This window comes from Boeremia exigua (assembly GCF_020726555.1).
Source record: "Boeremia exigua strain MPI-SDFR-AT-0100 chromosome Unknown C7974scaffold_17, whole genome shotgun sequence".
Taxonomy (NCBI): domain Eukaryota; kingdom Fungi; phylum Ascomycota; class Dothideomycetes; order Pleosporales; family Didymellaceae; genus Boeremia; species Boeremia exigua.
In genome coordinates, this window is record NW_025763534.1 from 51,806 (window position 1) to 65,135 (window position 13,330).

Sequence of the window (13,330 nt, forward strand, 5' to 3'; positions counted from 1 at the left end):
CTAGGAGTAACTAGCCACAGGCTCTCCTAGGACTTCTAAGCGAGGTGTATCACCCAGACCCGGCGTGTTTGGTGCCGTAATACTTCCATCATCCGAAGTATGATATTCGCAGTCCGCAGTCCTGAGCGAAGACTGGTCACAAACGTCCAGAATGCATCGCAGGTACCGCTTGGAAATTGTCTGAGCGAGGTGAACAATAGCAGCAAACGCAATATCAGAGCCCCAAGAGTCTTGCACAGTGATTGTGTATCCCGCACCCAAACAAATGTCTCGTACGTGACGACCCTTTGTCAGTCCACCGACTTTGGATATTTCAAGATTGACGCTGTCGGCCACATCATCGGCAACAAGCTGGATGACCGAGGCAATATTTGTTGCGATTTCGTCGACCAAAATTGGAAGATCAGTCCTGCGTCGCAACGACACCGTCTCACGCCACGTTGCGCACGGGCTTTCCAATATAAAGTCCAATCCAGCTGGGAGCAATCTCAGCATCCGCAGCGCAGCCTCGACTGTCAACCCGCAGTTCGCCTCTGCCAGGAATATCTCGCCGGGTTGCTTATCAGCGGCGGCGGCTGCGATGAGAGCGGTTTGCCTCCTCGCGCCAGGCTCTGTTGTCGTTGCCATACTCACCTCGCGTCTTGGCTGATATCGATGGGCCATCTGGGCCGGCTGGGCCACCACGACCAATCGCGTGTGGCCTGTTCCTCCGCTTCGATCTACGCACCAGCTGGCCGGTCTTCTCTGTCGCTCTGGTCGTCTTCGGTGTAGGTACCGTGTCCGTGCACCCAATGCACGGAGTCAACCAATGTACGCTCCGAGCCTGTACGGCCACCACAAGAGTGAGGCTATAGAGCCACACACAACAGTCAATATCACGAGATCTGTTGATGGATTAATCTATACACTTATGCAACAGAGATATTTATACAAAGTTACTAATATTTAGTAGCAGTGCGGCTGCTGCGTGCCATGATAGTTGGGCGTGGTGGAGGAGGCATCGCAGGCTTTGGGTGACTACGTGCACACACAGCACGACGCGCAGGCTTCTGTTTACCAGCAGAAACTTTTGAGGTTGGACGATTACTTCTTTGGGATAATTTATGAGCTTTTGTAGCGTCTTGAGCTTCCTAATCCTTGCGTCTTTGCTCCTTGCGCGCATTGATGGCTGCTTGCTCCTCTGCCTTGGCCTGGTCTCTTGTTGCCTTCTCCCTTACCTGCTGATCACGCTTCTCTTCTGCAATCTTCTCCTTGTAGAGTTTATTAGCAGCAGCTAACTCTCTCATCTCTGCTTTTTTGAGCTCCTCTTCTTGTGCCTCTTGTTCTGCAACAGCCATGCGAGCGCGCGCCTCCCGGAAGGCTTGAAGAGACCACATTATTGCACCTTCGTGATACTCCTGATGTTGCTGCAGGTCTAATTGCCTATTGGGTTGCCTTCTGGCGCTTCCTGTTTTGGTAGAGCTTCTTGCATAACCTATCTACTTCAACTTGGAGCAGCTCTACTTGAGATGAGAGATGGTGGATAGTTTGACCCAGCTTCTGGGCACCCACACTGCGCGAATCCTTCACCTCTGCCTGAAGGGTTGTGCAGGCTTTGAGACAATTCTCTGCAGAATAAATTGTGGATCCAGAGGAGACTAATTCTAAGCTCTCAGGGCTTGTGTGGCGGAACCTATCGAGTATAACGTCGGGATTTACTGGGCGTATGCCGGTGGCTGTGAAGGCCTTTGACATGAGATTTTCAGTGAACGTAGATACCTAGTCAGGCTAAAATAGGGCAAAGAAGTCACCTTTGGAAAGTGGAGAAAGGCGCTGAGACACCTGGAGGTGATTGTCGAGTTCACAGGAGTAGTTAGATGAGAGAGGCTGAAGCAGACTATATCTAACGGCGACATGGTTGTGGCTGGAAAGATATGTGGGCAGTCTGACGTCTTATCGAGGACATTGCCACGGTGATCTCCAGTCGTTCAAACAATAAGACTTTCTGAAACGTATTCAGTGCGTGCAGAGGGGAGGTGGATGTGTGGGTTGCGAAAGATGTTGATACTAATATAGGAAATTTTGAGTCTATTGAGATATAATAAATATCGTAGTTGCAGTTTCAGAATCTCCTATATGCAGTTCTATAGCTTTATAATGTCTGGTAGCAAACTTGTGCCAAAATGTAGCCCAGTCAAACAGGAACCTTCTTGAACATTAACAGCTTGGTGGCATCTGGAGAAATCGACCTGCCCATATACATGTTCGGGTATCTTTCAGTCACATCGTCTGCATTCTTGATGTCGTAGTCGAGTACAAGCCTCGCCAGCAACATCTTGATCTCGTTGGAGGCAAAGAACCTTCCAGGGCAGGCATGTCTACCATAGCCAAACGCGAGGTTGTGTTCGTTTGTGGTCACAAACATATTTCGAGCCTGTTCTGCTGCAGTACCACCTTCTCGGAGTTTGGAAAACCTGAAGCCATCAAACTTTTCGCTGTCTGGATAGACCTCACTGTCCTGATAAATTGGGTACGATGGGACTTCGATGGTCACTCCAGGGGGTATGTATTGCCCGTTGGATAGCGTAAAGCCTTTCTTCACCAGTCGAGTGAAGGAAGCTGTGTCTTTGTTAGTTTCGTAAATATCCCCAATAGATTTCTGATACGTACTTGCACCGGGAGGATACAACCGAAATACTTCTTTCATATAAGAGTCAACTTTCACCATTTGCGACAACGCCTGTGTTGTGATAGTATCATCGTTTGCCGCCAAAACGTTGCGAATCTCTTCGCGAAGTGGAGCTATATATTCTGGAGTGACGGCGAGACTGTACAGTCTGTTATGATGTAAGCATAGTAACGTGTTGAAAGCCTGCCACGGAAACGCACATATTGGTTACCGTCATGGCAGTTGTGTGAATAGCCGCGAAGATGACAGCAAGCTGTAGCTTCACTATCTCGTCGACTGTAGCCTCTTTATTACCATGGCTGCTTCGATTGAGTAGCCATTGGAGAAGGTCATCGGGCTCCACATAGTTTGAATCGTTCGCTGCAGCTGCGCGCCTTCTTTCCACTTCCGGAGCTAGGACCTGTTTTATTTTGAATTCTCTGTCGCGTAAAAGTTTGACTTCTGGAAGCCTCGAGGCAAGAAACGGTTTGAGAACGGGACGTAACTGTTTGATGGCGTGCTGGGCGTGGATGAGGTCGAAAGTATAGGCAACACTACACTCCAAATAGTCTGGCTGGTTGCATAAGTTAGGTCCGACGAACATGCGACCAGAGATCTTGGCCACCATAATAGAGAGCTTCGAGTAAATATGAACGGGCGTCCAGTCTTCACACCGAGGCATCTGCTCCGCCATAGCTTGGTCGGATATCTCGAGAATGACGCGGTTCAGCCGTGCTACGTTTGTGTCAGTCCTGTATCCATGTATCAGTCAAATAGCTCACGTAGTGCTGGAGTCAGGTCAGCCCTGACTGAGTGAACCATGAGAGGTGCTTCGCTGGAGTACTTGGTATACTTCGATTCCATCATCTATGTGATTTTAGCAATGTAGATCTAACCTGACATCAGTAGAGGTTACCCTATCGATCGCCCCCGGGAAGTCCAGTACCGTGTCCGGAAGTTTTCGCACCTCGGGCATAAGACTAGGAGGAATGACTATGTTTTCGTTTCCTAATAGAAGGGCTTATGTCAGTGTACAATGCTGACAGTCCTAAGGACAAGCAATACATACCATCTTCTGAAGCAATGCGATAGACACGGTCCTTGAACTGAGATTGTGAGCAAAATTGTTGTGGGCCTCAAAATCAAAAACTCATTTACCTGCCTGTAGCCATCACTGTACATTTTAAGTGCAGACTGCATGTATGCCATGCGATGCTGTTCGCTGCTATTACAGCTCTTTAATTCCGGCAATTTGGCCAATTGGAAACGATCCCTGAGATTAGAGAGCAGGAGGAATGCTGAGAAGATAAGGGAGGCGACCGCAACGGTTTGCAATGTGTGGCCAGCGCCGTTAAAGCTAATGGCTTCCATCGTGATGGCTCCAGGATATGGCTTCTGATCGATTTGTACAACAGATGATAGTAGAGTCTTTCTTATATCCATTGCACGAAAGCAGCAACATAGGCTTTCCCAGGTCATTGCAGGAGCCGGCCCGATACCTGATGCATGTGCTTCAATACGGTTTATACGTTGCACTTTGATAGTGATTGCACTATCAGACTAGTCAATCCTAATAATATTAACGACTGGCATCACTGCATAAATACGATGTTGCACTATCTAGATGCGGTTCAGATACTTGCACTAAATGAAGAGGTGGAGTATATGTTTTGATGGCTAGTACGCATGAGCTACGTGCTTTGTAAGGTGTGCAGTCCTATCAGACCCTGCTATATATGGGCATTTCACATATGTGCAACTGCTGGTCTAGTGGATCCATTCAAATTGTAATTGAGATACAGTGTGTGGCTGGAGCAGCGGCTGCATTTTGTTACTGCTTGTGGCGGAGCCTAAACTTTGCCGTAATACGCAAGATGATAATGTCTAACTGGAAAACTGTGGATGATCTGTTTCAGCAATACTAGTGTTGCGCGGCTGTGGGCGGCTTATGCCGCAATTTCTATTAATATGTTACATACAGTACTGGTACGCAAATGGCGCTAGTCTTATGTAAAAGCGCTGTAACTGTCTTACAGCGTTAACAAGTCTTGGCTGCTTAAAACGCAATGCATGGAATTCTAATGTTTAAATTGGGGCGTTGTTATTAGGTTAAGGCTGTGCACGCGACAGAATTTTAGTTATACCTACTAAACGATGTGTATTGACTGCAAATTGTTAACATAGCCCGTCGCAGTGTGACCCTAGGTGAGTGCTTGCGGGTATTTGTCCTGTCCCTGTAGCATTCTGCTCTTGATTGTTAGCAAGGCTAAGTTTCCTTGAGACTTCCTGAATTAGGCTGTTTGGTGCGTCTTCTAGAAGTGACAACGCAGTGACAGTCGCACTACTTAACACCGCCTGGAAGTACTCTGTTTTCTCGACATACCGACCACCATTTCAGCACATAGGAGCGTTCCCGTAGTTTACTACGCTACTCTTCGGGATTACTTGGACCCTACTCTCTTCCTCGCTTTAACACCGTCAGAATGTTATTGAAGGGTAACTACTTCTTCGACTACAGACCCTTGATTGCAGGAGTTGTTGTTGCATGTATAATTTTTAGTGCAATTACTAGGATTTATATTTTTTAATTTATAACAACTTACAAACTAACACACATTAAAATCCTTGTTGTACTTACCATGGCGTCTTTTAGTAAGCCTCAAAAACTTTTAACTTGCAATAAGATCACATCTAACCCATATCTTAATTAGATGAAGTATTGGGTTACATACTCCGCATTCCTGGAAGCAAGGGCAGACCTACTGGCCCTCTTTTCGCTTTAAGTCCACTTCTGTTCCTCTTCACTCCTCTGATGGCAACCTCGGCCATGTATTTTATCTTTAACAAGATCTCAACTAAGGTTGCACCGCAGAGTGCACTTATTAAGCCTTCTCTCATGCTTAAAATCTTGAGTGGAGTTGATATCGTATGCCAGTTGGCTACATCTGCCGGTGCAATGGTAGCAAGTCGAGAACACTCCAGTGCTGGAAAAGGTCTCCTACTGTCTGGCATCGCCATACACATTGTCAATGTTGTAGTCTTCCTGGTTGCTGTATTCGTTTGGCACAGACGAGTTATCGGCAAATTTACTGTTAACACGACCTAAATTGCGCCCTCTACACAGAGAGATATATTAGCCCTGTATGCTGCATGTGGTTTAATAATTCTACGCAGCTTTCTTCGCTTTATTAAATTCGCAAGCAGTCTAGTAAGTCTAACAGATCTTTAGGGAACCTTTCTTGTAGAACTGACATTACTAGAATGGACCCCTTTAAAGACACGAGGCGCCTTTCTACATATACAACGCTGTACCCATTGGTCTTGTATTTGTTGTGTGTCTTTAATGGTATGGTAGCGAGAATCTGAAGTCTGTATCCTGAGATATGAAGTGGTCCGGATGTGGGTAGCGCTCTACATGCGCGTTGAGGTTGCGCGGGTTCATCGCCCGCGGGCTGAGCACTGTACTGGGGTCTCTGATAGTCACGACGACTTCACGCTGCGTCTGCATAGGAGCCGTTCTAGTAACTTGTGTATCTGATGTACCTGCTAGTGTTGCGCTCCTTGCTTCCATCGCAGCGTAGCTCAGAGCGCCACCTTCCTTTGGTCCTGCGCTTTTGATCTGTCTTGCCATCTGCAGATTGGCTTTATCTACCTCTACCGCCTCCTTAGCTGCATTCCTTGCATCCTCTCTAGCTCTCGTGTTCAATTGTACGTTTGTGGCGATTGCATGGATAGTTCTGCCAGGTGCTGCATTACTTGCTGCTGTTGCAGGACTGCAAGAGCTAGCGGGGGCAAGTCTTTGCGTGGTACTGTGTAATCTTGACAAAGGCTTCAAAGGCCTCTGGATCTCCTACTAGTGCTGCACTTTACGCTATAATCTCAGCCTAAGTCGAGCGCTGTGGCGGGATAAATTTCTAAGTGGATGTGTTGGAGCTAGTTTGCAACTGGGTTCGCAGCGAGACGAATGCTCGGTGATTTCTAATCCTCAACATCGCCGAAAATGCTAATGCATTCTCTCCACTATCGAGTAGCAGGCAAATACTGGCGGCAGGTTCAATTTGGAGCAGCATACCTCAGTGTATGTGCAAATCGCTTGCCATTCGTCCATGTGCATGTTATGGTGTACATGCAGAGACGATTGCCGAGGCATTTAATGCGACAATGTCAGAACGAGCAGTCCAGGAGCTACAAGTCACCTTTCTTTGCCAGTGTCTCCATAGAAGGCAAAAATGTAAGAATCACTGAAGTCAAAAGAAAATTTTACCCAAATCATGCTCACACAACCCCTCCCCTTCAGAACCACGACTCCCACAACGAAACTTAATCACGTATACCCACTTCCAGCCCCGGCATAGGAAATATCTTCCCAGTCAATTCAAGAGTTCCGAAGATGAAATTTCCATCAAGTTCCATGTCAACAGGATGCATGCGCTCCGTCACAGGCGCAAACCTTCCAGGTCCCTCTGGCACAGGATTCAAGCGACACACGCGCCCGTTCACGACGTGCATGTAGTTTGCGTTGATGCCGGGGCTCACCCACAAGAGCATGTCGGGATCGATATCGCGCTTGATGGCCGATAGGCGCGCGTAGTTGCTGCCCCAGAAAGACTGCGTGTAATCAGGTTCGTTGACGCTGCCTTCGTTGATGTACGTGCCCATATCTGGAGCGAGTGCGCGCAACCCATCGGCGGAGGTGGCGTTACTCTTGTTGGCGATGACAAGCGCGACGGCGCGGCGCCAGGCGGGAGTGTTCGACGTCGCTGAGCCGTCGCCCTGCTTCATTCCAGGACTGTGCAGCATGAGACCCATTCCGCCACCTGTGCTCTTGAGCGCATCCAGTAGATCAGGTGAATTGAGGTGCTCGGCGGCGAGAAGGTGGCTGTCGTACGGAATCACGCCTCTGGCGCGGCGGTGCTCTGGGGTCGTGGGTTGCAGCACAAGAGGGCCGTATGTGCCGTCGAAGAAGGATTTGTAGCCGTCGAAAGCGAACGGACGCGTTTGAAAAGGCGTCATACCCGGAAGGCTTTGCATGTGTGATAAGATGGGCTCCCAGATGGCGTTCGCGGCGGCAATGCCGGATCCATTGCCCGGGTGAATAGCGAAGCCATGGATGTTGTCGGGCCGCACGTAGAACGTGCCGCTGACATTATTGGCTTGCAGGTCCTCGAACTGGCCCATGAGGTATTGTACCGCGTGGCTCACCGGCGTAATACCAGACTTGAGTGACGAGGCGTTGAACGTACCGTTGATATACCAGTTATATCCCGTTATTGGGACCGTGGGATATGCTTTCCACGTCGCCTGCACAACAACGCCAAAGGTGCCGCCTCCGCCTCCGCGAATCGCCCAGAAGAGATCGGTATTGGTTCCGCTGTTTGCTACGCGGAGTTCGCCATCGGGAGTTACGACGAGGGCTTCGAGCCATTGATCGACGCCGAGGCCGTATTGCGATGTCATGGGCCCGTAGCCGCCGTTTTGGCCCCAGCCACCCGCGACTGCTACTGTTGCTGTACGGGAATTACGTAAGAACGAGTGTCAGATATGGGAGAGAGAATTGGAGACGTACCTGCACCTCCACTGACAGTGAATAGTCCAGATTCAGCGACGACGTAGTTGAGCGGAAGTCCAGCAACCGCAGGACCAAATGAGACTGCCGCTTGAACGCCCTCAAGGGGCTTGATCTTGTTGACTTTAGTGGTTATGCCGACGAATGGCTGACCCTCTGGGGTAGGCGTGTAGCTCTGCAGGACTTTCGCGCCTTGGAAGAAACTGAGGTCGATGATTAGACCAGACCCAGCGTCGCTGCGTGCCTGCTGATCGTGTCCGGTCGTCAAGACCGTGAGACGGATATCGTGCTGCTTGGTGAAGCGCACAGCTGCCTGGACGTCCTCGATTGATTTGGCCTGCAGGCGGTAGTCTGGCAGAGGGCCCCATTTGTCGGTATTTTTGATCGCTGGAACGACATTTGGGAGTGCGGCTTGCCATTCTGCGAGTGAGGGCCAGCCAATATCAGTGTTGAGCTTTTTGCAGCCTACTGGTGTGGTAGTGCCGTTTTGAGGACCAGCTGCTGTGAGGTGGGAGAGGAGGAAGATAGCGAAAAAGGCACGAAGAGAAGGATACTTCATGGTGCAGAAATCGGTGCTTCGAGTGGAAGGTGAGGGTATGTTGTTGCATGTGGTGTGGTGTGTGTAGTCCTTGTACTATACTGGTGGACACCCTTACTCATGGGTTTCCATCTTGCGACAAGACAACGCGCGTCGGCCCTAAATTCGAGATGGCAAAGTGGATGTCTCATTATCTCCACACGAACCCGACTTTAATCATCTAAAGGGTAAGGTCGGGGAGTCGTCATGTACAGGCTTTTCAATGGGGAACGTAGGCTGTCATTGGTCCAGATTGGAGCTCTGAGCCTATAGTTAGAGCTCATGATGAGTGTCATCTCCGCAAGATCCTCTGGAATGCCCCAGTATATTATCCAGCTCGTGCGGGTATCATGCCATCGATTTGTGGCGGGCTAAGAATCAGGGTAAAAGTCAACCGTATACACCGTGTCCCTTAGGTAGTGGATCTGCCGACCCTGCCGACATCTGGAAGGCACATTCCGTCTTCGAAGCTACGTCGCCGAATGTACAGTAGGCTGTGTGCGAAAATTAACACAGGACTTCCGTCTAAATTCAACATCATGCCAGTGTCGGTCTCGGACTTACAGCAGATGGGGCAAGCGATTGCCCATCGGCTACATTGCCTATAGAGTCAAATCGACGGACCCATCGCAACCAACGCAACGGCAAGTGTCAGATTGTTGAGCGCGGGATGTTCAGAGGTGTAGAATAATCTTGTTAAAGTGTGTGTCTAGTGTTTTCGTTGACCCTAGTACCCCAGCCCATCTAAAAGAATCTTACAGCACGCTTACCAATGCAGGTACGTTCACGACAGTACTAGCCTCGCGTAACATATCTCCTGGCCTTAGCTTCGCAAGGACCATTCGCAGTTCGTTGAGTACAGTAGCAAGGCCTACTATGCGGGGTGCCAGACGGCTCGGCATCGTTTTAGGCCGCGTACATATGCTCCGCTCATTGGCCAGGCGATTACTGTTTTCCCTGATCAATCCTTGCCGAGGTTTGCGCGAATGAGCCTTACAATTTTATCGGATTTGCCCAGCCTCATCCGCCGCAAGTCTTTACAGCCTGATCCGCTAACGATGTTTCTAAGACGTCTTGAATCCTAAACTTTGTTATTGGCTCTGTAGTTGTGCTATAATAAGTCCGAAGATTCTTTTTTAAACTCTATACGCTTTAGCAATCCCCTCTACTTACTAGCTAGACCTTAGCTGCCTAAGAGTTAATATTTACTATATTTTAGAGCTTCTAGGCCTTATATAAGGGTTAATAGCAGCTACTATTATTAGAATCTCTCTTTTAAAGCACCTAGCTTATGCTTAGTAAAGTGGGCAAGGCTATTATAGAAGCTAATACTGGAGTAGCCTAGCTTTAGACTAATTATTAATACTATATTCCTAAACTATACTAATAGTATAAGGTTAAGTTACCTCTAGAAGTAAAAATAGTAGTTGCCTCTAGAGGCAAAGACTAGTAGTAGTAGATTTAACTATAGAGTAATACTTACTTTTAGAAGTAAAGAGTCTATAATATTATTATAAACCTTAGAAGGGGCATAATAGAAGATAAGAGATAAAAGAATTAATAACACTTAGGGACAACCTAAAGGTCTTTAAGAAGGTTAGTATTTAGGACTAATAACAATATAACCCCTCCTGTTCTAAAGTCTTAGTAGAATGCTATAATAGAATATATTATATATTATTCTAAGAATCCTATAATATTCTAATATATCCTAATACTAGTATATTATAGAATATTAGAATAACTATAGAATATCTTAAGTATATAATATATAGAAATATAACCCTTATAGTTTATATTTAACCTAAGTATTAATCTATAATATTAGATCTTAACCTAACCTTTAAGCTAGATAGTCTACTCTATACTACTTATTATTACTCTTATACTTAAGATAGATAGATTATATCTATACTTCTTAGTATAAACCTCTCCTTTAGTTTCCCTAATAGTATTTATCCCTAAGAACTAATTAAATAGTGCTTATAAGCTTTGCTTAAAGTATAACCTTAATAACCTTTTTTAATAGTATAAAATAACCTATATTAAGTAGCTATAGAAGGTATAATAAGTATAGAGGTATATAGAGTATAATAATCTTCTTCTCCTTATAGTATTATTAGAATTAGAGAGAGTTATAGCTCTTATAGCTATTAATAATTAATAGTTAGTACTCTTCTATAGTATACCTCTCTATATAGGCTTTAAAGTACTATAGCTACTAGAATCTAAGCTTATTTATAGTCTAACTATTCTTAGAGACTATAATAATCTAGTTATAGAGTATTATATTCTCTTTATACTAGGTAGAGAGGTAGTTATAGCTTTAGAAGATAATAAAGAGTAGAATAGCCTATTCTATACTTTTTATACCTTTAATAACTATTATTTACTCCTAATTGCCCTATTAAACTACTTTTAGCTGTTTTTAACGCTCTAAGCCTATAATAACTACTTCTATTAATATCTAGCCTATTATAAACCTAGTTTTATTAAAGTTATATATATCTTAGTTCTAGATGCTATACTTAGCTTTAGTATTCTATATAAGGTAGAACTAGCCTTATATAATCTCTAGATCCTTATAGAGGGCTTACTTATAGTTATACTTATAATTAAACCTTACTTAGAGCTTAGGGTAGTGCTTAATAAATATTTTAGGCTATTTTATGCTAATATAGTCTAGATTATACTCCTTATATAAAGAATTAGCTATATTAGCTACTATAGCTAGCTAGGGGGCAAATCCTCTTATAGCTAGGTTAAGTATATACTAAACAATTACCTTCTCCTTATTCTTATCTAAGTTTCTTAATTTAGGTATATAATTAGCTTTTATAGGTTATTTAGCGTGTTAATTATATAATATTATATGAGATATGTTATAAAGGGTTGCAGCGCGTTATAGAGAGATTGTTGCATCTTATTTAATAGCCTAAAGCGCAGTTTATATCCTAGCTTCCTTTAAAGGTCCTAATTTGCGTTGTTGTTGTAGCATTATGTAAGAAGGTAGAATTTTGGTGGGGTCTTGGCAGAGTAATTAACTTACCTATCCGGTTAACTTACCTATCCAGTACGTTAATATACATACATCGCTTAGCCTCCCTAACTAGAATAGGAGCTGTAGTTCTAAAATAGTAGTAATACCCACGCAGGCAAGAAATGCTTTTTAAGGTAGTATGTTAGCACTATAATTCCGTAGCTTAGCACGTCCTATATGCCCTTCGGGAGGCAAGATGGTGGACTTAATCCCTATTAACAGACGAAAAATAAATACCAACCAACCCTGACAACACTGGATACCCAGTTCCTGGGCCGACGCCAAATACCACGCCTAATACCAAAAATCCAGAGCTTGAGCCTATCTTCTTTGGAGCATCCGACGCCTCATTCGCCGATGATCCATTGACCAGAGCCAGCTCAGATGGCGACCTCTTCAAGCTATTCGGAATGCCAATTGATTGGAGAGCTACGAAGCAACGATCAGTCACCAAATCGACCACTGAAGCTAAACTATACGCTCTCAGCCGTGCCGCTTCAAAGATTATATAGTAGAACGACCTCTTTCGCCAACTCAACTTCAAGACCGGCATCACTCCAGTCATATACTGCGATAACCAAAAGACGGTCGGGATCGTCACTAAGGCTTCAAACTAAGCTCAAGCACGTTGACATACACCAGCTCTGGCTACGCCAAGCAGTTGAGAGAGGAGAATTGAATGTGCAATTGACCTCTACTTCCCAAATGCCTGCCGACGGCCTCACGAAGGCGCTGCCCAAGCAAAACCACATCCAGTTCACTCGTCAACTCGGCCTTGAGGACATCACCACACGCCTTAACGTGCTCCACAAAAGCCAGACTCCTCGTATTGCCTATTAGACTAGCTGGCTAGGTTACATTATCATATATACAGCCTTTCGCAGTTGCTACAGACTGGGGGGGGGGGGGGGGGGGTGTATCACCGGGATTATCCCTACTCTCTCATTATACACACATATACATAGCTTCCCTCTTTCATAGCTATTCAATTAACTCAGTCCTTCATTCTCCCTCACCCACTATACGTGATATTATGTCACTACACTCGCAGCCAACCAGCCAGCTAGCACGACGAGGCTCACAAGCATGCATGCCTACGCCGAGACAGTCGGAAGAGTCAACAGCGTCGCGTCCTCGCACGACTCCATCTACGAGAACGGCGCAGAAAGACATCCTAGCCCACCCTACATTACCTCATTCCCCCTTCTGAGGAGCGTTGCGGTACCCCAGGGTTCAGAAGCCATCTCGCAGCACACCTGCCGGACCTCTGGCATAGTCCACTCTTCCTCTCACTTGCCACCTTCGGTTGCGAGTTTTAGAGACCACGCAATATCGCCCGTTTAACCACATACCGGTCGATTCCAGTTTCGTCCGCCTGTGTCTTGTGACTCATGGCTCGTGGCTCTCGTGGCTTGTATCTTGTCTGTCGTCGCTTCACCGCATTTCTTTTCTTAGGCTGTGTAGGGAATTTTACTTGACAATGACCACGGCTTTGATAAA

General features: G+C 46.1%; 5 protein-coding genes across 5 annotated transcripts; 1 reads left to right on the forward strand and 4 right to left on the reverse strand.

Annotated features, from left to right (window-relative positions):
* C7974DRAFT_324216 (enolase C-terminal domain-like protein) lies at positions 1-627 on the reverse strand (the record flags this gene model as incomplete). Its single annotated transcript, XM_046138947.1, has 1 exon — positions 1-627. One exon carries the CDS (start codon positions 625-627, stop codon positions 1-3), a length of 627 nt encoding a protein of 208 aa, XP_045990809.1.
* A 1,546-nt stretch (positions 628-2,173) lies between these two features.
* C7974DRAFT_324244 (ent-kaurene oxidase) lies at positions 2,174-4,018 on the reverse strand (the record flags this gene model as incomplete). The annotated part of the gene is made up of 7 exons (XM_046138950.1): positions 2,174-2,598; positions 2,650-2,816; positions 2,869-3,382; positions 3,430-3,514; positions 3,564-3,655; positions 3,717-3,753; positions 3,806-4,018. The coding sequence occupies 7 exons, from the start codon at positions 4,016-4,018 to the stop codon at positions 2,174-2,176; spliced, it is 1,533 nt and encodes a 510-aa protein (XP_045990810.1).
* A 1,268-nt stretch (positions 4,019-5,286) lies between these two features.
* On the forward strand, positions 5,287-5,753 carry C7974DRAFT_381620 (uncharacterized protein; the record flags this gene model as incomplete). Its single annotated transcript, XM_046140590.1, has 2 exons — positions 5,287-5,299; positions 5,365-5,753. 2 exons carry the CDS (start codon positions 5,287-5,289, stop codon positions 5,751-5,753), a joined length of 402 nt encoding a protein of 133 aa, XP_045990811.1.
* A 234-nt stretch (positions 5,754-5,987) lies between these two features.
* Positions 5,988-6,761, reverse strand: C7974DRAFT_381621 (uncharacterized protein; the record flags this gene model as incomplete). The annotated part of the gene is made up of 2 exons (XM_046140591.1): positions 5,988-6,488; positions 6,720-6,761. The coding sequence occupies 2 exons, from the start codon at positions 6,759-6,761 to the stop codon at positions 5,988-5,990; spliced, it is 543 nt and encodes a 180-aa protein (XP_045990812.1).
* A 206-nt stretch (positions 6,762-6,967) lies between these two features.
* On the reverse strand, positions 6,968-8,772 carry C7974DRAFT_381622 (uncharacterized protein; the record flags this gene model as incomplete). The annotated part of the gene is made up of 2 exons (XM_046140592.1): positions 6,968-8,154; positions 8,214-8,772. 2 exons carry the CDS (start codon positions 8,770-8,772, stop codon positions 6,968-6,970), a joined length of 1,746 nt encoding a protein of 581 aa, XP_045990813.1.
* Between the last annotated feature and the right edge of the window lie 4,558 nt (positions 8,773-13,330).